Here is a 25,669-nt window from a genome sequence, read left to right on the forward strand (position 1 = left end):
GAAGCAATGGCTTTTTGCCTGACACACCACTCCCATTCCCAAGTCTTGCCCACATGGACTTCACCTGAAGGCTGTGGGGCTTAACACCCTCTGAAGATAATGCCAGGCACTTACTGCCTGTTTCCTGTTCCTGCTGGCAGAGCTGACGCTGTTGAAATTTTTTTTTTCAAAACAAAACTTAGGCATTATCCAGGGTATCAGACACTACAGAGAGACTTGGGTGCCTTTTCTTTTGCTTTCACTGAGCAGGTGATAATAACCCTCCCGGCAGCAGCAGAGCCAGAGCAGTAAATCCCTTCTGAGGGAATTTCAATGCACTGGGGATTCTGCTTTGGCACCGACACTTAAATGGACCTGGTATGACATGTGTCCCTCAGCAAAATACCCTAAAACAGCTCATTATCAGAGACTGCAATAAAAAAGCAGTGGCCGCTCCTTTCCTCCATCCACACTATGAATTGGTACAGATAGTAAATATCCCACGAGTGCAATTCCTGCTTTAATCGCAGTAGCTTTGGAAAGATTCTGGATAAAACAACAGGACAGGCAGCAATACAAAACTGTTCACCTGCTTTAATTTTAAAGCACTACTGCAAACAAGAACTAGCAGGAACTGTCACAACAGAACCAGAGTATTTACATCCACATTTGTCAAACATTTTAAGGCTTTCTTTTTAAAGGGCAATGAAAACCACAGAGGTAGTGCAAGCAGACAAATGCAAGGTCTACTGTGTTTCATCCTTTAGAGACAAATTTGAATACTCTTTCCCCAATACAGCAAAGTAAAACAGCACTTTCTAAAATAAATAGCTAATGTTAAGACAATGCCAGGCTTTAATACACCATTTATTTTAGATAAGGTAGTAAACTGTACAGATTTCTAGTATGTTTTCGTTTTTCATATATAACAGTGTAGTTGACTTACCAGACCCTCACACTCTTAGAGGAGATCACTGAATTAGGCTCCTGATACTTTTGAGGATCTGGGCCTAAGTGTAATTTCTTTAATCACTCCATCTGATGATGGACATTGAGCATTTCATACAGATTTAACACCAAATGGTACTAGTTTACATTACAGTAAGTCAGCATACAGTAGTTCTGCTATAACATTTGCCATTGTAAAACATGAACCAACCTGCCTGCCCACACAGTCAGCTCCCAGGGCTCACTGCTAACCCCTTCTGGAGTGCCCTTCAGAAGCACAGTCCTGCCCTTCAGCCCATCCCAGCCTGGATAAAGTCGCTGGATAAAGTGGTTTTAGTGTCACAGTTCTCTCGGGGACACAACCCCAGCAGTGCCAGCCTTACAGCCCCTGTGCCTGCAGAGCCCCTCAGGGAACACGCGGGCTCTGCGCTCCCTCCCCTTGGCAAAGCCAGGGCTGGCACCAGCCCCGGGGGCAGGACCTCGGCCAGGCACCACTGAGGGGAAGGGCTTGGCCAAAATTCTGTCAAAGACCAGAAGACAAAATGGAGGTAAGTATAGACAAGCTTAATTAGGTGAGAATAATTACTGAATTTAGAGAACTGCAAACTGTTGTATATTCAAGTGGAAAGAAATGCGAGATTGCAGCACTTTTGGAAGCACTTTATCTACTGCCACAAGGACCCAGTACATGTTTTCAAATACATCTGTGCACAGTTCAAACAGGATCAAATTTTAGAAGTGAAACTTTTACTACATGAAGCCAACTATCTCTGTAGTATTTTAATAATCCAACCTGATGGATTTTATGTTCCTTACCTGTAGAACTACTTACCTCATCATGCATCAAAATAATAAGAACAACCTCTGATAACAAAGTTAAGACAGTGCACAGTAAATAAACTATTTTAATGTGTTACAAAAGTAGTTAATAGCCAGACTACCTCCCCAACAGATGCCTGCTAGACTAGAAGATTAGACAAAGATTTTTTCCAAACAGCTTGAGATGAAGCAGCTTTTCCTGGTTTCTCTCTGTCTCTGTTCTGTGACATGAATGCCACGTACATTCGTGGTTAAGGTTCTCACATACAGGCAGTCTGCAAAAAGCCCAACATCCTTCCAGAGCCTTTAGGGCTGGAGAATCCCACCTGCAAGAGATTCATCTGCACTGTCGTACTGTGTCACCAAAATCACTTCCAGACAGTTGCTTTAGTAACAACCAAAAGACATGAAGACAAGAAACTGAGCAAGAGCATCAATGTGTCAAACTTTGAGCTAAAGCAAAAAGCAGAAGTTGGCTGTGTTTTTTAATATGCCAGGTATTCTTTTAATGACAAATATAAAAAGACTGAAAACATCTCACTCTGACTGCCTTTTTTTTTTAACAAATGGTCTGCTTTTATAATTACAAATACTGTGTAATACAATACCTTCTTTGTACTGCAAACCAACAAATACAAGGATGCATTCAAGTTTCTAAGCATCTCTAAATCTGAAATGTGAATTATTATCTTTTTTTAATTTGGAAAATTCTTAATAATTGTTCCGTTTTGTTAGAAGGTAACTCAAAGTACAACGACATCTAGACCTGTTTTTAAAGGAGCTGTCTGTCCTGACACATCTTTGAACATAAGCACTCCTTTCGAGTTCAGTACATTCACAAATAGCTCAATTAAGAACAGTATCACCAATGAATTGACTACTGGAAAGAGACAAAATTTACCAAACATACAGAAATAGAAGTTTTACCATAGCAATTATGCATATCAAAAGATGACACCTGTAATTAATTTTAAAAATATACAAAAAAGAGAAAAACCTGAATTACAGAAAAGAAAGTCATATTTATTTAATGAAAAACTAGAAGTTAATAAAAATTAGCAAATACACAAAAAATATACACAAACAGCAGCAATACTATGTAGTGACTTACAAAGGGGGGTGGGAGGAGGAGGGGAAGCGGCGGCCAGACCAGACCGCTCAACATGGCTTGTCAGTCAAAGGGGGAGGAAAAAACACAAACAAAAACACGAAACAGTATCCTTTTCAACAGTACAATCAATCTACAAACAAGTTTTTAGAATTATTTTACAACATTTCCTGTAGAATCAATTCTTAATACAAAAGATGCCCGTTTTGGGTGTATATATATTTTCAGTGGTTTACTGTTGACTTATTTTAAATATATTAGTTACTACATGCAACTGCTTCCTGTAATTTAACTGCCTTTCCTTTTATTTACCTTCATTTATGCCTACCCTCCATCTACCAAGTAATTTGTCTGACAGTCAGATGGTTTCCCTACCTTCTGCTAAATTAAATGCAAGGGTTTGAACACTGGCCTGAAGAGGTTTGATTGCCATTTCAGCACATGGATATAGTTACGTTGATGCCTAAATTGCCGTTTTCTGCAAAGAGCTGTGCAATGCTGGTGTCAAAGACTAGGCAGTCACTATTCATAATGGCTGTTGCAATTCCCTCATGGATGGACCGAGGAGTTGCTTCCCAAGTCAATCGCCGCCTATGGCCGTTTAGCTCCAGTCGGTAGGCAAAGTTTTCTGCTTGCTTGCGTGTTCCTATCAGCTGTACAATTGCAAAGAACTGCTGGTGACCATCGTATTTCTCCTGTTTCTCCAACACTAACATGAAATGGAAGCCAAAACAAGACTGCATCATAACCCAGTCAACAGCACCAGGAAGATTAATGTCCGTAGCCAGGAACACTATATCTTCTCCCTGCAGTGTTGTGATGGACTTGTGTTGGTGCATCAGGTGTGGCATTACAGCATCCAGGGAGCCCTGCCATTTACAGGAAGCACCGGGACACGGGCAGGAATAAGGCCTAAACTCACAAAGCTCCTCGTGGTCTGCTTTTTCCGTGTGTGGCAAAGTTATCTCGCATCCCGAAGAGGCGTATTTACATGGGAATAGTACAGAGTTGGCAACCTTCTCCATGGCCAGGTTACGGATGGAGCCCAGCGGGCCGCGGCAGGTGGGGCAGCACGTGAGCTTGGGGCGACAGTTGCTACAAACCAGGTGGCCACTCTGACACTGCAGGATGGGGGGCAGCACATAGTCAAAGCACACGGGGCACTCGAAGAGGCTGGCCAGGTCATTGTTGGAGGCGGTGGTGCCCGTCAGCGCAGGCACCCGCTGCGAGGGCGTGCACTTGGAGGTACCCGTGGGGAGAGCTGTGGCAGTCTGACGGCTCATGTCTGCAACACAGGAGACAACACACAATGAGCATCCAAACACACTGGCCTCTGCACACAGTATTTCTTGATTTACAATAAAGCTTCAACAGAAAATAGATACAAATGAAAGCAAAAAACCCCACGTCATACAAGCTGTGGATATGTGACATGTAGAAGATCAGCTGTGCACATTTGACTCAGGCACCTGCATGACATGTGTAATGGTTTGACCCATGGCTTCCTCAGTAACCATTGTATCTAAGGAAGTTACAAGTGTTCCACAGGTGTCTTCCACGAAGCGGGGGGGGGGGGGGGGGGGGGGGGGGGGTTGCTGCTGTCTCTCTTTCTGGGCTGAGGAGCTGGTGGGAGGTGGTTGGAGTCTGGTCCCTCCGGTCCCTGGTGGTTCTCCTGTCCTGGGTGAGATTGTTTCATTCTTGTTCCCCTTCCTTGAGGTTTTTAATTGTGTTTGTTTTGATTCATTCGGTTTCTTTGGGTTGGGTTGGTGTCTTCCCTATTTTCCGGCTAATCAATCCCCTTTTCTCCCTTCCCCTCTCTCCTGGGGGGTGGGATCCTATGTATTGTGTATACAGTGTGGTTTGTACATGTCAGTAAATATAATTTATTCTTTTTATTCAGTTCAGTTTCTTTAGAGTGCATGTCTTTTCTGGGTTTTTTTTTCCCTTTCCTTTGCTGGGAAGGTTCTGGGAGGGGGAAGGGGGGCCAGTCCAGGGTTGGCCAAACCTGCGACAACATGGAAATTTAACAAGTGAAGAAGTTCTGCTGACTGCTCTGCAGTGGAATTAATCTCCTGGAAGGTGCAAGGGAGATGAGTAAAGATACACTGAAAGTAAGAAGTTTGTTGGTTTGGTCTTATTAAGGTTATGAAATGCTTCACCCAGATCACTTGCATGTAACAACTCAGAGAACTATGGAACAATTCTAAGGCTGAATTTTAAGCTGCTGTGTGTAAGAAACTGGGCATTTTTAATGAAAAAAATGATCTTCTGGATATCACCTCAGTAATCATGTTTACTGTATATTTTTTTAAAAGATGTAAAACAGTAGCAAGACAAAAGAAGCTCAGACAATTGCTACCCTGCTTTTTTCTCAGGATAGGACAGTGACACTTCATTTGCATTACTGTCACTGAGGCCCACAAACTGTAAAGCACATGCACTGCTTCAGCTTCCTGAACTGAACCATTTGTGAGGAAACCAGAAAAGAAAAACAAAGAATTACTTTCTTCATTTTCCCAAATAAGACATGAAATGAAAAAGATTAAATTTGAGAGTTCATTTTACCATGTAAATAACTCAAACTGTTGCAGCCCCTTGAAAAAGGCCCTGTTGGTGAAGTTTTGTGTTCACTGAGCTCACAGTGACCTTCTGTTCTGTGTCCCCAGACAAAGCTCTGGCAGCTGCCTGACCAAACTCCTGCCTGAGCACTCTGCAGATGTGCCACAAGTACCCTGTTTGTTACCAAGTTATGGGTGCTACACTGTTTCCTGCACCCCTAACTCTCCTCCTTCTTGTGCAAAAGGAATTAATTACTAGTGAAAAAATAAACATTACCTTTGTAGGTTAAGGACAGTTATCCAAAATTGGCCTCTGTTCCACAGTACAATACTCAGTCACTCCAAGTGCCTCTCTGCGAGTACATCAGCTCTGTGTCTGTCACGTACATATAAAGCTCTCAAAATAAACCTCATCTTTAATCTCCTTGCTATTTGACATGGGAATATTAGGCAATAGGCAAGCTTCCCATATTTAGCATCATTTCACCCACAAACTTACTCATACTTGGACCAGACAGCTCAGAGCAGCACACTGTGCATGCTTTTGCAAGACATGCACTGGCCAGGGCACAAAGCAAAATTACTATCCCTTGCCATTCACAAAGTAATCATAGACAAGCAACTGAAAATTCCTGTACACCTCTTCTCAGTCAAGAGCTAGAAAAACATGAGAGTCTAAGACTTGATATTCACTCACTGATTTTATGAGTCTCACAAGCCCAATAACAGCATCTTCTTACCCCTCCAAACCCTCTTCCTTCATCTCAGGTCTAGAAATATCCAATTACCATCTTCAGAAAAAAGAAAACCCACGCAGTGGTTTTCAGTGCAGGGCCTTAATTGATACTGTAGAGATATGACAAGAATGTGTCTTTGACTGTATCTTCCTACGGTGAGGCATTCCAGCTCAGATGAAAAGTTCAGGATGTCTGTGACAAATCAGGAATGTGTTCCAGGGAAGTGATGCTGCCCCAGCAAGGAGATTCACCCAGCACGGCCCTGCTGCCGCCTCCCCAGCACCCGCAGGTGGGAGCTCGTGCCCCTGCCCTGCTCTGGAACAAACCACACACAGAGGGACTGCACACACACGGGGGAACCAGCTGCCATCACGCTGTTCGCTTGGGAATCAAAAGCACATTCGTATGTGACATTCTGGAAGCGCTTCCCTCCAAACATCAGGAACACACATTTCAGAAGGCTGTGTGTGTTCACTCTGCCTGACCCCGTACCTCCCGATCCAGGGATCCCCAGCAACCCTCAGATAAGGCTGGGGAAAACCACTGAGCCAGTTCCCTGGGCAGTCTGACGAGCTGGGTGAGCTCGGGTGTCTTTAATTACACCTCTCACAGCCCACGCAACTGTTAAATTAAGCAACTTGCAAACTTTGCGAAAGACCTTACGCACAAATGCACTTCCCACCTGAGCTTTCTAAGGTATGGAAGTCCTGGAGAGCAGGACTGTGGGGTATCACTGTGTGACCAACCTCCACACGCACCCTCCACAGCCCAGGACCTCCCACAAGCAGGGAACGAAAATGAGCAGGAACATGTGAACCAGACCACTGAGATTATTAGCATGCAAGGAAGACACTGGATAAAGCTATAAACTGTAATTTACCAAGCCTGAACCTGTCCAAAGCCTACATTTTCATCACTCCTGTTAACACAGAGATGAATAATACATCATGAGGGAAGAGTCAGAGAAGTTAATTTTTATGGCTATCTTAAAAACTACAAGTTAATCACAAGTAAAACTTTTGACAGTGTAATACATTTAAGCCACCAAACTATGAAATCCATGCAATTACAAAACAAGGAAGAACAAGAGCAGAACTAGAAATACAGTTTAAAGATATTTTTGGCTACAAACTCCTTACTCTTTACATGCAGTAGTTGTGCTATCTTTGTTTGCATACACTGGGAGTGGGTCTCTAAGCAACAGTGACAAACTAAGGTATACTAGGTGTAATTTTCGAAAGTATTATTTCCTTAAACTATCAAAAAAGTATATATTCAAAAAACCCAAGAATTAAAAGGGGAAAATGTATTTTAATATTTCCTAATTCTAAATCAAGAAAAACTGTTCTTGATGACATCAGAACGCGCCGACCTGTTGATAAAAGGGTTCTCGACAGCGTTGTGGGGAAGGTGACAGGCAGACCTCCCGAGGGACACGACCCCGCGGCTGCCGCCCCAGCCTCGCACCCCGCGGTACCGCCCCGCACGCCGCTACCTTTCCCCTTGCAGGCTCTATTCCCCGGCAGGCAGGCAGCCCAGACGCCCTTCCAGGAGCAGGGCCCGCTGGCGGCGGCTCTGCCCGTCATGTGGCGCGGGGCGGCTCATCGTGTGCGCGCGGCCCGGGCGCTGCCCCCGCCGATCCCCGCAGCTCGTGGCCTCGGGCCCCGCCGCCCCCATCCACTGCCCTGCCCGGCCACGCTGCACCCGCTCCGGCCCGGGCTCCAAAATGGTTCCCAGAGCCTTCCCCGGCCTCGCCGGGCCGCGCCCGCCCCGCCCCGCCCGGCCCTTCGCCCTTCGGGGGAGGGCCCGGCCCGGCCCCGCCCCGGGAACAGCGGCCCGGCTGCGGCGGGGACAGGGCCGGCCCGGCCCCGGGAACAGCGGCCCGGCTGCGGCGGGGACAGGGCCGGCCCGGCCCCGGGAACAGCGGCCCGGCTGCGGCGGGGACAGGGCCGGCACGGCCCCGGGAACAGCGGCCCGGCTGCGGCGGGGACAGGGCCGGCACGGCCCCGGGAACAGCGGCCCGGCTGCGGCGGGGACAGGGCCGGCCCGGCCCCGGGAACAGCGGCCCGGCTGCGGCGGGGACAGGGCCGGCACGGCCCCGGGAACAGCGGCCCGGCTGCGGTGGGGACAGGGCCGGCACGGCCCCGGGAACAGCGGCCCGGCTCTCCCGTGCCCCGGCACGGCCCCGGGGACAGGGTCCGGCTCTCCCGTGCCCCGGCAGGGCCCCGGGGACAGGGCCCGGCTCTCCCGTGCCCCGGCACGGCCCCGGGGACAGGGCCCGGCTCTCCCGTGCCCCGGCACGGCCCCGGGGACAGGGCCCGGCTCTCCCGTGCCCCGGCACGGCCCCGGGGACAGGGCCCGGCTCTCCCGTGCCCCGCAGCCCTGCACGGTCCGCACACGGAGCTCCCTCTGCACGGCGGGGTGGCCCTGAGCACCCCGCGGGCAATGCCCTCTGCTCCACACGGCCAGAGTTCATCATCTTCTCTTAATAATTGTTCTTAAAAGGCTCAGAGTCCATTCAAAACTCTTCAAATATATGAACTTCACTGCTATTTCAAGGATATTCCTCAGATAAGCATTTCCCACTGTGGATCTATAAAGTTCTATTCAACAGGAATTTTCTTGATTTGTATAAAGGTTACTCAATTAAGCAAAACCATAATAATCTCAAGGAAAAAAATGACCAACAGAACTAGAATAATGCAGCATATTTAAATAGTCACATGGACTCAAAAAATTGGAACAGTTTAAGGATAAAGGAGTTGAAAACCAAGTCAACACGCGTGCATGATGCAACACTGGGCTCAGAAGAGCTTAAACCTCTTGGGAAACTGATGTAACAATGACAAGATCATGGAAGTACAAGCTGCAGTGGAGGCAACAGAACAACACACTGCAGTCATTTGTTTTGGTCACATAAAAAGTAAGGCTACAGTATCTGAGTAAAGAAAATGATCTTTAAAAATGCTTTCTTACAACCAATCCAAGTTCTGTTCAAAGATGACTTGTACGTGCACTCAAATACATGCAAATCACAGTCAATTACCAAAACCAAAAACTACCAATGTGATACAAGTCTTCCTTCAGCCTCACCCCCAAACCTGCAATATCCATCATCCCACCAAGCACAGTCAAAAAAGTTTCCAAGCAGAACAGAAAAGCTGAAGAAAACCTGCATAGAAAGGGCTTTTGAGAAACTAAGAGCACATTCTGAAGAGTGTGGACCATGCCCTGGGCTCTGACCTGCAGCACAGCGCTGTCCCAGAGCAGCCCCACAGGCCCAGGACAGGTTACAGCTCTGCCCCACTGTGTCAGGGTGTACAGTGCCTGAGGGGACACAGCCTTTGGAACCCTGCACAGGTAACACAAATACTGGGACAAGGGGAAGACACAACCAATCCACTCTTTGAAAAGCTCTGCTGAGGCCCAGGCACATGCAAAGCAGTTCACCAAGATGCTGCACCTGACATGCCAGGGAATTAACAACAGTACACAGGACTAGACTGATACACTTTCATCTTCTCACCTTTCCAAGGTGCTACCTCCAGACACCTTCTAGAAATCACATCTCCTGCGTTTCACTGCAATACAGGGCACCTCTGACAAACTCAACTCAATACCATCCACTTCTCTGATATCAAATAGCAGATCTTCTCTTGTACCTTCACCCGTATCAAATAGATTAGACGTGAGTATAACATTTTAATTCGCTTTTGAGAGGGTAACTGAGTATTAGTTTTAGGAAAAAACCCAAGTTCTGTATAGTCATCTTCATGGCTGGAAGGGGAAAAAAGCCCTCTCGTCACAACTAGAAGTGACACAAGATCTATCACAATGTCTGTATGTGATGCAATACACTATTTTTTCTATGACATTTCACAGCTAACTGAATTCAGGGACTTCCATTCAGAGTGCACTCCTAATGCATTACAGCCACCAACAAATAGAAAATCTTTCAACTTTTTCAACTGTACAATCGTATTTGAAAATGAGACTTTTTCAAACACAATACCCTGTTGACAGCACTGGAAATGAGAACAGGACAGTGTTTGAAGCTGTGAAAAACACTGACAGGTTCCTTCTTTTTGAGATACAAGCGAGAATGTCAAAACACAAAAGCTAAACGAACCATTCAAAATACCCATTAAACAGGTGCAAATCTGAACTTAAAAGAGGATTAAGTAGCATTAGGTTACTTCAACATAAAAAAAAAGCCTTTGGATCCCACAGTTTTGTGCCATAGTTGCTCAATTATGACAAGTCTGAAACTGCTGAGGACATCATCTATAGCAGGATGGAAAAGCCAGATCTTCTGCTACAGGTACTGTTTCTGAAAGTAACTGTCCAAGGAATCCACCTTTCCTCTGTCCCCTCTTGCACTCATGACTGTCAACATACAGCAAACAGAAGGGAAAGAAGTTTGAGCAAACTCTGTTGAAAATAATGCAGATTGTCCTCACCACCACCACACCCACATTTCAGCAGTCTGAACACATCCAGCATACAGTGTATTGTGCACAGATCCATCGGAGAAAAGCTTGCAAATACTTTAAAATAATATTTTTACTTTTCTATTTAATTTAAAAGACATTTTAGGGCCCAAGGTTTTTCCATGTTGAAGTCTATGGGTTTATCCCTCACAGCTCCTGGGAGATGTTCAATCCCAAGGGCCTGGCACAGTCAGCTCCTGCAGCTGAGCCCCCGGACACAGATGAGGTGCCTCCCCCGGACACGGACGAGGTGCCTCCCCCGGACACGGACGAGGTGCCTCCCTGGACACGGACGAGGTGCCTCCCTGCCCATAATCGGCCCCTGCACCTCCTGGCCTACTTTAACACTTTTATAAGACAGTTCATGAAATAAATTATTAATCAGCTGTATAACACGATAAGGAATTATGAATTTTTTCAACCCTTCCAGGCACTGTTTTCTTTAGTGCCCTTACCTATGTTGTTATTTCAGACACCTCAGGGTTTCTTTTTTCCTGCACAATAAGCAAAGGCCAGATCAATCCAATCTAACAGAATATTATAAAATAAGCCAAATATACATTCACAAACTTGAGGCAAGTCTCATGATGATTTCCTTTTCAAAAACGTCATCTGTCCAATTCATCTCCTTTTCCTACACAATTACAGTATTTCCTACTACCCTGCAGTGACCCAGTTTGCCTGGAATTGTAGGTGGCTCTTTTCCTTGCACATCACCCTACCTAGCCTGCTTTCCAACCACCAGGCAAAGAAATCCCAATGGATTTCTATGACCATGGAATCAGTTACTGCCTTTGTGGCTACGATGCAGTGACCCTCCAGCCCCTAACGCCCGGTGTTCCTGATGCTCATCACACACAACACCATCCCCAACGGAGTCACAGCTGGTGGACAATCCAGGTCCTCCCCAAATTCAACACACATGACGTGGCAGGTGCAGACACAAACTGCACTATGTAAACACAACGACTGTTATTACACCCACCAAATGACAGTGACCTGTTTCTAATCCAACACAAACCCCAGAGTTTGGCTGGTGCTGTTTGACTTCTGCTTCATCACCAACACTATTTATCCTGCACAGATATGCCAGACTATTGAACATCAATCCAGGAGGTGGGTTTCTCTAGCTATTAAACATTTTCTTTCCAACAACTTTATAATGTAACATTAAGAGGGAAGAGTGTCCTATAGAAGACACATAAAACTACATAAAAACCACATTGGCAAACAGCAACTATGACTCAAATGTTCATTTTTAAACATAACAAAGAACTCCATCACAAAATGTGAATAACCTGTAGCCAAACAGTTTCAACATCCAACTCAGCCTGGAATACTAGAGATTATACTGCTCTGAAACTCCAGCTTTGCAAAGAAGGACAAGCTGAGGAACAAACTACCTGAGAAAACCTCAAATTTCATTCATAATGAAAACTAAAAATGTCTGATCAATAGCCAAAACCTGAGTTTGTTCCTAAGGGAACTATCAAAGAAATTTGTGAAAATTTAGGCTACCGTAAAATAAATTTACCAAATGCCTTTGTAAGAAAAAGAAAATTCAGCAATACATTAAATAAACTGGCATAAGCAACAATATCAAAAATTATTGATATTTGGTAACCCAGTGTAATAAAAGGAAGTTAAGTCTCAAACTAGCAGTGAAACCACACACAGTTAAAAAATACAGAGAAAAACTCCCATTCTTTAAATACAAATCAAACCCAAACACTTGCATTAAAAAGATCATGGACCACTTCCAAACTGGACTTCGTATTTTTTGTTTTTAAAAACAAGACAGTAACTTATCCTGCTGTGTCACTGGCAAATCCCACATCCTACAGAGGTGCGAGGATGGGCACAGGGAAACCCTGCTGGGACTGTGACCTGCACACCCTGCAGGGACCTGGCAGTGCCCTGTGACAAAAGCCTTCTCTGTCCCACGTTCCCCGCTCTGTGTCCCCAGTGCCAGTCAGGCAATGGCCAGAGCCCCTCTGACCCAGCACAGCGGCCCCTCCAGCAGCCCCACAGCACCCAGAACCCACACAGGGCACCCACAGCACCAAGAACCCACACAGGGCACCCACAGCACCAAGAACCCGCACACAGCACCAAGAACCCGCACACAGCACCAAGAACCCGCACACAGCACCAAGAACCCGCACACAGCACCAAGAACCCACACACAGCACCAAGAACCCGCACACAGCACCAAGAACCCGCACACAGCACCAAGAACCCGCACACAGCACCAAGAACCCGCACACAGCACCCACAGCACCAAGAACCACGGGCTGGGCTCACACCAGCAGCTGTCCCACACCAGGCTCTGCAGGAACCCAAGGGAGCGTGCCTGGCTCCAGCCTGCCATGGTGTGGGCACGGAAAAGCTCTCAGAGATAAAACACAAATACATCTCCAAATAAAGATGGCAGAAACCACAGACACTTAGAAAACAGAAAAACTTCATAGGAATACAGATATCTCTATGCAAACAATGCATAACAGGGAAAACAGTTTTTATTTTTTATTAATGTCTGGTTTCCTTTCACTGTGCACAGAGCACATTGAACTGAGCTGCATCAGGACCATCTCCCAGCAAGAATGCAGCCCAGTAATTTCTACAAACACTGGGAGACAGGTACCTTTTAAGAAGTTCCACGCAGACAATGCTGCAATCAACAGTAAGAAGCACACAGGAGGCTCAGTTACAAAGTGAATTAGTAACCAGAGAAAAAAACAAGTTATTTTTCATGCTCTAACACATGCTGCCATTCAGAAGTAACTAAACAGGAAGCACTTCGTTGCTCTGTAAGGTATCATAGATGGGCTCTGTGTACAATTGCACTCTACCAATAACTTAAAAAAAAAAAAAAGGAAAAAAGGGATGAAAAAACCCTCAAACCCGTCTGTAAACACTGACAGCAAATCCTACCACACGAGACACTTTGGGGGCTGTTTCTTCCCTCAGTCTGATTCTGCTAACCCTGTGCTCTTCCCTGCATGCTGTAACTGCCAGGCAATGTTGCATCACCACTCCTGTGTCTGGGGCAGACACGGGGAACAACAGGGTGTGGCATGGCAGCACCTACCCTAATTCAGAGGGCTTAACTAAACCCAGTACATGCACTTTGATGTGCCTTCACTTACAAAGTCTTTCTATGATAACTATTCCAATTCAAATTCAAGACTTATTTTATGCTAAATAACTTCCCTGCATAACCTAACAGTGCTAAGGAGCAGAGCATCAAAATAACCCACCTGAGCAAGGCCTACAAAGAGAGACATGACACAAAAAGCCACCCGTAGGAAGAGTCAGGACAGCATGGCATACACTGACTATTTTTATAAAGATCCCTCCACCTTGTTCATGGCTTAGGTTTATACATATTTCCATTTTAAATAATGCTTTATTCTTGTGATCCTTCATTTGTTCTGTATTCCTGTACGCAGTCCTGGGACAGTGGAGCCCTGTAAGGAAAGGCAACCCCAGCTCCAGAGAGCAAAGACGGAGGGGAGGGCTTGGAGACACCAATTCCAGAGCACAGACCTTGGTGCCCCAAGGAATGTCAGTGTGGCATCCACACGTAAATACACCCGTAGAACACAGACCAGTGACACAGGAAGCCCAACCTTTAACTCCTCAGAAATCACTCATTCTTCACAACTCTACTACTAACCTACAAAGAATCTCCAGTCATTCTGAGTGAGTTTTTTTACAAGCGTTTTTTAAAAATTAATTTAATCTTCAGAAGAGAGAATGTTTAAAAGAATGTCTGATAAAGATAAGGTATTTGTTTTATTACAGATACGCACTACAAAGATAATAAAACACACAACATTTTAAATGTAAAGGATCAAATTCTCTATTTTTAAAATGGACATTTCTACATTTTAGAAGTAAGATTTTTTCCCTGCTACACATACTAATTCAAAAGGAAAGCTGTGGAAATCTAAGATGGGCCACAGGTAGAAAACAGAAAACGGTGAAGTTATTTACATTTTAAGAAATATAAGATCTTAGTAAAAAAAGTACAAAATTACAGTCAGATTTTCGCATTTCTGATGGTTCCACACTTTTCAGCACATTTCTTTAATTCCTACCTTCTGCATGGCTTGTTTCCAGCATCCATTCTTTGAAGCACACATGGACACATCCATTAAAACCAACACTGTTTTATGTGGCTCAGCTTTTCCCCACTCATCCCCTCTGAATCAACTGTTTCTGTAACACTCCTGCAGAAGGATTCAACTGCCACAAGAATAAGTATTTTTTTAAGTCGTTATTACAACATTAGTCAAATTCTCAAACTGACTGACAAATCTGTAGCCCAGGCAGATCCCACTGCCCAGAGCAAGAGTTCTACAGCTCCTCACCAAACCCCCAGGCCTAAAAGGCACCTTTACCTCACAGATATAAAGAGCTCCCTCCCTCCCTCCCAGGCAGTGCCCACCCTGAGCACGGCCCCAGCAATGGCTGGCACTGCTGCCCTCACACAGCACCGGGTCACATGGAAACACTGAGCATTCCTTGAAACCTTAAACAGTCCCCAACCAAACCCACCATTAGTGGTAAAAAGCAGAAATCTGTGGCAGGGGAGACCTGGGGTTAGTTCCTGCTCTGTCACAAGCGTCTGAGTCACCACAGGCAGGCACTTCCCTGCTCCTTGCAGGGTTTAAACTCCCACAAATAGCTGTGAGTCTCAGACATTAATGCAAAAGGGAGTGAAATAACTTGACAAGGATACTAAATTAACCCTGTTAGACCCCATTCAAATTTACTTCAGAGCAGTAATAACTAAATATCATTACACACTAAATTATTTAACATCTCAGTTTTTATAGCCAGCAATCACAAGACTTCAATCACTGTTTACTCTCAAACTCCTGCTCACATATGGATAACTGCCCTCTATTCATTTCAGTATTTTGAACATCAAAGAGACAAATTAGGGAGACATTGGCAAAACCCTTCTCACTTCTGCTGTATCTAATCTGAAGGCCTTCTGATTTTGTAAAAGTAAATAAATAACCTTTCTTTACAGGGATCCTTGTATTAAAAAAAAATGCCTCAACTTCCTTTGAGAAGCTCCAAGTACCCAGATCCTCAAGTGATTCAAATTCAGCAGCAAAAAAGCTCTTAGGCAAGAGAATTACATGTTCTTTTATTGTCATTAAATTCTGATCAGGTGCATCTCAAATGCCAAGTAAAATGCACTCTCTATTTCACTTATTTGTATTGCTTGGGAAATGCTTCATGGCATCCAACATTAAAATTCAGTCACAATCACTGTGAAGTCAGACCTGAGTCTGCATCAGAAATTAAAACATAAGATATTATAAAAGGTTTGGAAATGACAGGAGTAGATGCATCTTTCTGCTGCTTCACGTTCTCTTTATCTGCACTTTCTAAATTCAAGACCTATCCCTGTTTTTCTCTGCTAAATATTGTCCTCTCTTCTGTTACGCAGCTGAAAACAACACTTGAGTCTACAGTGCTGAACCTCAAACCTCAAATCCCAGCAATGACTCACTATGCAAAACACAACTGCAAACTTCAGTACTTTTTAGCCTTTTTCTTTTACAGGAGTATTACAAAAATACAACAGGCTGGAAGAGCCAGCACTCAAAAACTGAGAAATAAAAAATGTGAAGTTTCACAGACAACCCTAAGTCTGCTCCAGCCTCCATGAAACACTTTCCCCACGCTCAACTCCATTAGTGGGTGAGCACCTGCACATCATGGAAGAACGGGGGTTGTACAAGGAGGAACAACTTTTGCTTAAACAGAACACCTGATTTGAAAATAAAACTATTTAAGGCAGCAGCTGGTTTTAATATGCACAAAAGTGCTCTTAAAATTACTGCTTTACAGACACTGCTTTAGAAAAATGTCCATCTCAACTTCTATTATGGAATGCACACTTTTTATTTGTAAAATTTCCTTTCCAACAATTGCACTTGACCCAGCACAAAAGTCAGACTAAGATTTTATAGCACACCAGCAACATCTGCCAGCCAAATGATTCCCAGTCACACCTGTGCAACCAGTCTCCAAATTACATCCTCGCCAGACCTGTGTGATCACACAGATATTGGCCATGGAGGGATGAACCCCACACAAATTAACTCTCAACTGATGCCTTCATGCATGAAAAAGAGGGAAAACTCCTGTGAATGAAAGTCATTTTGTGCCCCTAAAGATTTTTATAAAAATGTATGTGCATATATATTTCCAAATAAACAGGCATTCAGAAACCAAAGCATGAGCTGAGCAGAGCATTTTCACAGCTTTTACAAGAAAACAACTGCACATGCCCATAAGAAGATGGAAAGGAGAAAAACTTAAGGCTCACACGTAGGCAAAAGTGAATAACTTTACATGAATTTAAAAACTAGCTTTAGTTACACAAGAAGTTTATCTTTTGCTCTTTAAAGTGGGGTTATATCAACACACAAATGCCTATCAAAGCACAGGTCACATCATTTTCAAAACATTAGGTAATTTAAGAAGATTAAAATTTGAAACTGTAGCAGATCTATGTCTGGTAAAAAAAAAAGGAGGTAGTGAGTTTTCAAAAAAAAAAATTCAGAGTCCATTTTTGCAGAACTGAGGACAGGATTAAGGACTACCTAAGCTGATACTGGGAGTTACAGCCATTATCTCTAAAAGTAGCAACATTACATGTTCTAAAGGTCCTTAAATATTTTAATAGCACTTTTAAGAACTGCTCAGTTACAGTTTTTCTTAAGAGCTTTCAGATACCAGTACAAACCAGTGAGGAAAGTGGTTTATCCATAGCCCAAAGAACACCACACCAGGTACAGGCCCTGACACCAGGCACGAGTACAGATCATGCCAGGGTGGAATCCCACCATGTCCACACCAAACAAGCGCAGGATGCCACCAGCACGAATGGTTTGCTGCCTGCTCCTCACCCACTGGTTTTCTTCCATTTTAAGGTGTTCAGGATCAGTGTTGCACACCCAGCTGAGAACTGGCACTCCAGGAAGACACCAAGGCCAAGTGGCACAGGAGGGCACGGCCATTCTGTCAGCTCTGAGCCTGCAACTTCACTGATCCTGAGCAATCCCCGATCCCGAGCAGCCCCCTAATCTCGAGCACCCCCCTCCTCCTGAGGTGGTGCTGGGCCTCAGTTACCACCGCTCTGCACAGAGACCCCGAACAGGCACCTGACCTGCTCCTCACAGGCCGGGAGGTTCCAACTGAGCTTGGGGCTACAGCTGCCCGTTTCACGCTCACACTGGTGCAGCAACACTGCAAGTGAACACTGGCAGCCCAACAGAAACTGTCTGAAGCTACTGCAAAACTGTCCCACAGCCTGTGCAGCACTGGGGTTACCCTTTATTGGGTAACACAGATTAGCTTTGTGGTGGTCAGAGGAGGCAGAGACACTCAGGCTGCAGTGTGATCAGAAGGCTCACCGAAGACAAAGGACTTTAGTAACAGCTTCAGTTTTATCTACTCCTGTATACAACCTGCCAGCACACTGTTGGTCAGCAGTTCACCTCACATCATACATGGAAAGATTCTACTGGCTACAAGGCATCCACATTGTACAGGTGGTTCTCCAGTCCTTAAGGGTGCACTCATCAGTCACCTCAGACCTTAAGAGGTCCACAGACACACACACTGTCACCCCCACACTGCAGGGCTACATCTTCTATTATTTCTTCTTTCCTACCACTCGTGTAAACAGCAACTAACCACGTATTTTAGAAATGCTTTCAGAAAAATCATAGGAAAACAATAACTTTTAAACCCCACTTCAAACTAACACCTTCATCACGTCAGCAGAGAGCAATGTGTACCAAGATGTACAAACCAGAACTTACAAACTTCACATTTCAGTTGTCACACCCTTGCAAAATATAAAGACACAGAACTTTCCCTCATGAAAGATCTGTAATACAGAGCAAACAGAAACAACAAACACAGGCCTTTTAACACATGCACATTTCTATGCTAGGCACCAGTTCTAGCAATTTTTATGCAATTTATTTTCAAGCTTTCCTTCCTCCAGTATAACCCTAAATTGGTTCCAAATACTCTTTAAAAAACTAAAAAAGTTAAAACTTCTGTACAATCCTTACATGAGCAAAATTTAACACACAATTTTCCTTCATATATAGTTTTTCTTTGACATATTTCATCTGACCACGTATTTCCTCCTTGACAGCATGGAAAAAAAACGCTGGAAAAGCAACTGTGGTCTTTTATCAAAGACTAAATTATTTTTGCTCCATTTAGTACTATCTGCAAGAACTGCAGAAAAGAACCTTAAAATATTTAATTTAAAGATTTCGTGCCACTGTGCTGGTTTCGGTTGGGGTAGAGTTAATTTTCTTTGCAGTGGCTGGTGTGGGGCTGTGCTTTGGGTCTGCCTGGAAGCAGAGCTGACAAACACAGAGATGTTTCTGCTATTGCTGGGCTGAGCTTGCACAGCCTCGAGGCCTCTCCTGCTCCTCACCCACCCCCCGTGGGAGGCTGGGGGGGGCAGAGCACACTGGAGGGGACACAGCGGGACAGGTGACCCCGACTGACCACAGGGACATTCCGGACCATCTGGCATCACGCTCAGCACACAAAGCTGGGGGAAGGAGGAGGAAGGGCAGGACACTCGGAGTGATGGAGTTTGTGTTCCCAAGTAACCATTACTCAAGATGGAGCCCTGCCTTCCTGGAGATGTCCATAGACAGTGGTGAATGAATCCCTTGTCCAGCTTTCCCTTTACCTGTTAAACTGCCTTGATCTCAATCCACAAGTGCTTTTCACTTTTCCAAGTCTCTCCTGGATCCCACAGGTGAGGAAGTGAGAGTGGCTGCCTGGTACTTAGTTGCTAGCCAGGGTTAAACCACACCAGCCACACAAACCACAGTTCAAAGAACTTCTGTTTCACTTTTAAGGAGCTGATGACTAATTTTTTAAGCAGCAGAAGTTATCACCACACTCTCCCTGTTTTTCTTCATCTCTCAGCAAGGTCATCAATTGTTACAACAAAAGACACAAACACGTTTCTGGATAACCAAACCAAAAAGGAATAGTCAACAACTGTCTGTAGAACAATTTGCTGCTCTTTTTCTATCAGTTTCCCTGGAATATCCATGGTAATTTTATAAAATTCATTTCCAGATGCAAAAGGACAAATACAGGCTTTAACATTTCAATAATATTTTACTTCCTCACTGAAAACAGCCAACCTCAGTTCTCCTATTTAGCTTCTACAAACAATTCAAAATCAGAAGTGGACCATTTGGTTAGCTGTAATTATCTAGCACTTTAGCTGATTAAAGTACTGTGGAATTAGTAACCAAATCTCTCATTACTCCTATGATAACACAAAGAGTCACCATTTTTTATATTCACTCAGGCATATATTTAGAGCAGTTGTCCCAGGCACTGCAGAAACAGTTTGGATCATAACTGGAATGTATCTCCATAGTGGCATAAAACTTAGAGAGTATCAATGGAGCATCAATGCTGGGGTTTGTCTTCCTTCCTTACCTCACACAGCCAACAGCTAAACACACCATAGCACGGTATCAAACAGCCCCAAGGCAACGACTTGGGATGATTTTTGCTACATGCAATGGTGCTAATACAAAAAACTCAGGTAAGCCTGAAGTAACAGCTCATGGTAACAACTCAGTATTTATGAATACCTCCTTATTTCTGGTCCATGTTGTGATACTGTACACAGCATTTTTATCATGACACTGAACATTTAAGAAATGAACAGTACATACATTTGAAAAAGAGTAAACTGCTTATGACAAATTTTCTTATTAATGAGAGAAAACATTCTATTAAGGTAAGTGTATGTCTCTAGCTGTTGTGTATTTTTGTTAAAAGTCAAAAGGTGTTATCTCCTACTATGTTCTTTTAATCACTACTAGACTTCTCTTAATGGTGATTTCCCCTCAAAAACCAAAGCAACAAAAAAAAAATCCAGTAAAAATAATCTCCTGCATCTACAATGCTCCTGACACTTAAGAGTGTAAACTTGAGAGATGAGATCCCAAGGTTCAGGCACCACGTGCTGGCTGGGATGAACTGGAGCCTGCCAGCACCCTCACTTTGCTGCTTCCTGCAGCGACCAGCACTGCCAGCACCCGCAGGGATCCAGGTGAGTGCAGGCAGCAGCTGGACACAGTGAGCACTCTGGCTGGGTACAGGCATCACAGCTGCAGGACTGAGCTCCTTGTATGTGTCTAGAATGTCAGACACCACTGATTTACCCTGACTATTCTGGGTCAGTTTAGTTCATGAAAATGAGGCAATCACTAAAGCACAGAACACCCTGATAATCTATAATCCAACCCTTAAAGCTGACAGTTACAAGACCACAAGCACTACTATAGCAGAAAAGTAGAGCAAAGTGATTCTAACTTAAGAACATCATGTTGCTCATAGCAGTTGCATGCACAGCCCTCTAGATTGTTTCACCTGAAGACCAGAGTTCATAAAACTGTCCTACCTGATTTCTTTGAATTTTCAAACCAAAGAGTTGCTTCTCACATGAACATGCTCCTCATGGCTCCCTCCTCTTCCCCATCAGAGGCAGCTGTCTGACATCAGAGCAGGATTTCTTTCTCAGTTCACACTAAGCAAACAGCAGTACCTCTAGTCAAACCCAACTATAAAAAGTACTCATGTTATTTAAAGTATTTACTTTCCTTAGTTCACACCTACTAAGCTGGAGCCACTGAATTTCTGAGCTAACTCCTCTAGTACAGTCTAATTAGACTATGGCACTAAAGTCTTATCATCAGATATGACACATTAATGGTTAAGATACTTCATCACAACATGCACTGTCAGGTCAAAAATGCCCATCATTTCATCAGTTACAGAACTCTTGGGTCACAACAGATTCCTAAACCTGTATCACTGATGGATGAGCCTTCCTACATAATTTTTCACTGCTGAGAGAAGTGTTAGTATTTAAGAACATTAGTTTCCATTGAAATTAACGTAGGTATAATTTCTAGCACTCAATTTTTACATCAACGTTACAGAACAGAACAAATGATACAAGTAGAACTAATCGCTGTATGCTTTAGGTATACTCCCCAAAGTTATTTTCTGCAACAAACGCCTAGTTCAGAGATCCAAGTTTTATCCTAAAAGCGTCTGTATTAGTCTATCTGTGTCCCACTAACTCAAATCGTCTTGCAGAGAAGCTTGAATAAATCAGAGTTGAGAAGAGTACCTTCCACTTTCCCTCCCCCTCTGGAATGTACCGTGCCAGCCTCAGAGTTTAGAAGGGAGATAAACAGACAACCGAAACCATGCACCGCACGTGGAATAGTCCATGTCCTTTATGACCTAGTCCAATTAGCCACGGGCTTCCTAACAGACGCTCATCTGCCACGTTAAACAAATTAAATCACTTTATGTGTTTATTTAACATAGAGTAAAAGGCTTATTTCAGAGGAAAGGCAATATTCACCCAGACTGGCTGAAATACAGATTGCAGAGAGAATATTAGAGAAATATTGTGTATGAACATGAGCTTATAATAAAAGTACCACCAGCTCACCACGGGAAATAGAAACTTAGTGAAGAAATACTTAGGATCGTTTGCCTTTCGTTACAAACGCTGTTGTTTCCCGTCCTTTTAGAACCGTGGAGAAGGGGAAAGCACAGAGGGCTTCTCCAGGCCTTTCATTCCGCATGGGAGCCCGTGGGACGCGCAAGGCTCTCCCTCCCTCCCTCTTTGCCGTCTCCGGATTAGGTAAGAGCAGCCGCGCTGCCGGGCCCTGTCACGGCGGGGCTGCGAGCGGCCCCCGTCCCGAGGCTGGGCCGCCCCCCGGGCCCGCCGCGCTGCCCGAGCACAAAGGGCGGCGGGGCCGGGCCGGGCCCACAGAGCGCAGGGGCAGCCCCGGCCGGGCGGCGCAGGCCCGGCCCGGCGCCTCCGCCCGCACACAATGGCCCCGCGCACGGCTCGGGCCCGCAGGCCCCGCCGCGGCCGCCACACGGCTCCGCCCGCCCGGGCCGCGCTTAGGCCGCGCCGGGGTCTGTCCCGAGCCCGCCCCGCGGCCGCGCCGGGGCCTCTCCCGCGGGTGGCGGGCGCTGAGGGCCACGCGGGGCGCTGAGGGCCGCGCCGAGCCCTGTCCCGAGCCCGCCGAGGGCCGCGCCGGGCACTGAGGGCCGGGGCCGGGGCCGAGGCCGCGCCAGCTCGGCCGCTCCGCCGCCGCTCGGGGCTCCCCGTGGGGCCGCGCTTACCTGTGGGCGCCGGGCAGGGCGGGACCCGCTGCGGCGGCCTTGGCTCCCCCGGTGGCGCGGGCTCCGTGCGGGGCCGACTCTGCGCTGCTCCGGCCGAGACGCTCCGTGCGCGGCCCGAGCCCAGCGCGCGCTCCCGCGCTCGCTCCCTCCCCCCGCCGCGGGCACGCGCCGGCTGCGCCCCAGCGATCCCGCCGCCGCCCCCGCGCGCGCTCCCGAGGCGCGCCCCCGACAGCGCACGCGCACCCGCAGCCGCGCGGAGCCCCGCGGGAAACCGGCCGGGAACAAAGGCCGCGCCGCCCCGGGAATGGTGTGGGAAAGTCGTGGGGTCCCGGCCGGGAACAAAGGCCGCGCCGCCCCGGGAATGGTGTGGGAAAGCCGTAGGGTCCCGGCCCGGAACAAAGGCCGCGGGAATGCCCCGGGAATTGTGTGGGAATGCCGCGGGGTCCGGCCAACAAAGGCCGCGCTGCCCCGGGAATGGTGTGGGAATGCCGCCGGGTCCCGGCCCGGAACAAAGGCCGCGGGAATGCTGCGGGATCGGCCCCTCTCACCTGCGCCGGCGCTGGGCCGGCCGGGGACAGGGGCAGGACAGGGCCGGGCCGGGCCGGGCCGCGGTGCCCACGCGGGGCTGTCCAAGGGCTCGTAAATGGTTTCACCAAACAGGCGCACCCAGCGCGGCCCGGCCGGTCGTTGATGCACTGTCGGGCACGGCCCCCCCGCCCCGGGCTCGGCACCGCCTGAGCAGTGCTCGGGTTCGGGTCCCCGTCCGGCAGGGCCCTACATACACACGTAACTTTCAGCATGAAATAAATGTAATTACTCGTGTGCTTACAAAGGCTCTGTTGGATTAGGACCCTGTTCATCTACTGAAGTTATTCAGAGCTTTGCCAGAGGAGAGACACGTGTTTACTTTATTTTCAGTAAAATATTTAAAAGTACATATTTTCTATGTTCTGTTTTTTGAACAACCAAAGCATTTTCTTGGCCAGTTTAATTGATTATCCAGATGGTTCTCAGTATCCTCCTCATTCCTTTTGATGACCAGTAAAGCCCTTCTTTTTGTGTAACATTCCTGTGTTGAATCTGCCAAATCTCCTCTTCGGAGATTTTTGTGATAAGTTTTAAGGCAGATTCAAAAATATATCACTGTTTTGATGCATGTACCAAACCCTCTCTTTTAAGAACCCTCCTGAGTACGGATAATATCAATTATTTATTGTCAAAGAATGGCAACTAGAGGAGTTTAACTTCTTTGCACATCATTTCTCCATGCACACCTTGTAGCTATGCAGTGGTTATTGAGCCTTTAAGTATTAATGAGGAGTGATAACATGGCAATGACTGCCAACTCATAGTTGGGTTGACTTACTGAACACTCAAAGAGATATGTTGTGATTAAATCAGGTACTATTTTTGCCCTGGATAGGAAGGGCACAATCCTGAAGCAACTTATTCTCAATATTAAATTTTTTCCCCACTTCGATTTCAGTACAGAGTAGGGCTAATCATTTGATGTATTTTTAAACATATGGAAGTCTATTTAGCAGTGGAAACTTCAAAAAAGTATCCTATAGAGAACAAGGGGAAAAGTATCTATAATAGTAGCAGTTGATATTTTTAGAGAACCAGAAAGCTTATCAGTTCTGGTATGTGTGGTTTTGTGCAGAGCATCTCTGTGGTTAACACTTTGATCCTGGAAACACACCAACTTTTTGCTAAAAACAGGCAAGTGACAGTTTCACAGTCCTGTATCAGATCAATGCACTGCTGGTTGGTCAGCATACCAAGCATTTGCTTTTCCCTGGGTAGAAACTGGTTTCTTGGGCAGTGAAAGTAACTAAACCTGGTCTCTGGTTTGCCTTCTCTCTGACCTCTCCACAGAAACCTCCCAATTCATTCCCATGTTCCTGCCACCCTCTGAAATGCCTCCAGCTCTCCCACCTGCCTCAACCCTTTGTAGCACATCAGCTCACTCATTCCTGTCACTGGAGGTGCCCCAGAGGGAACACCCAGCACAGGGAGAACGTCCCCCCCTGCTGTGTTACACCCCCTGCTCCATGACCCAGCTCACACCTCCAGCTCTCCAGACCACTCACCTTTCCCTCCTGCATCAGTCAGACCCCTTATCTCAGTTTTCCACTGCTGATCATTGCAATTTTCAAGAAAGTTACAAGAACTTTAGAGCCTTTGAGTCTCGTTCCTTCCTCAGACTGGGGTGTCATTAAACTCGCAGGGCCAGGAGTCAGTAGTGAGGACTGACTGGAACAGACCCGCTAGTAAATGGCACAAGTTCCATTCCTGTAGGAAGTGAGGGCTAAAAGACCTCAAAGACATGTTAAGAGGTCATCTAATCGATGTTCCTGCTCCAAGGCAGGATATCATTCCTACTAGAAGTTTGTCTAAACAGCTCACAGAAGTCATTCTACATTATGACCTAAATCTCACATTATAATTTCAGCTCAATCTTGAAACACTTCCGTGAACACAGGAACATTTTTTTTTCATTTCTCAGTTTTTGATGACTTTAATCTTCAATAGATTCCTTTCCATCTATAGGTCAGCACTGCAAGGCCACTGATCATTCTTTTCTTTCTGCATACTCTGCAACTGCCCCTTTTATTCTTTTTTGACCATATGTGTGGCAACTGGACACAGCACTCCAGCTGAGGCCCTTTTAAATGATGAGTAATAAAGGCTGACTATGGAGATGCCACTGAATTAGCAGTACCCGTTAACATAATTTCAAACCAAAGTTAATAGTTTTAACATCAAGTTTTACTAATT

At 45.8% G+C, this 25,669-nt stretch overlaps 1 protein-coding gene across 2 annotated transcripts; it reads right to left on the minus strand.

Moving 5' to 3' along the window:
• Positions 1 to 828: 828 nt before the first annotated feature.
• Positions 829 to 23,058, minus strand: SIAH1 (siah E3 ubiquitin protein ligase 1). Of its 2 annotated transcripts, none has more exons than XM_071567884.1 (2): positions 22,889 to 23,058; positions 829 to 4,139 (listed from the first exon to the last, which is right to left on the minus strand). In XM_071567884.1, the coding sequence occupies exon 2, from the start codon at positions 4,135 to 4,137 to the stop codon at positions 3,289 to 3,291; it is 849 nt and encodes a 282-aa protein (XP_071423985.1). In that variant the 5' UTR covers positions 4,138 to 4,139; positions 22,889 to 23,058; the 3' UTR covers positions 829 to 3,288. The 2 variants fall into 2 exon arrangements, with proteins under 2 accessions (XP_071423985.1, XP_071423984.1); XM_071567883.1 differs by lacking the exon at positions 22,889 to 23,058 and adding an exon at positions 7,645 to 7,891.
• Positions 23,059 to 25,669: the final 2,611 nt, after the last annotated feature.

This window comes from Pithys albifrons, chromosome 12, assembly GCF_047495875.1.
Source record: "Pithys albifrons albifrons isolate INPA30051 chromosome 12, PitAlb_v1, whole genome shotgun sequence".
NCBI lineage: Eukaryota > Metazoa > Chordata > Aves > Passeriformes > Thamnophilidae > Pithys > Pithys albifrons.

What these genes read in the sequence shown, in the direction of transcription:
- SIAH1 (XM_071567883.1), bottom strand. Translation starts at nt 7,735, where the DNA reads ATGACGGGCAGAGCCGCCGCCAGCGGGCCCTGCTCCTGGAAGGGCGTC. An exon ending in TAGAGCCTGCAAGGGGAAAG is followed by an intron (nt 4,140 to 7,644) that starts GTAGCGGCGTGC and finishes CCTGTGTTGCAG; the next exon opens with ACATGAGCCGTCAGACTGCC.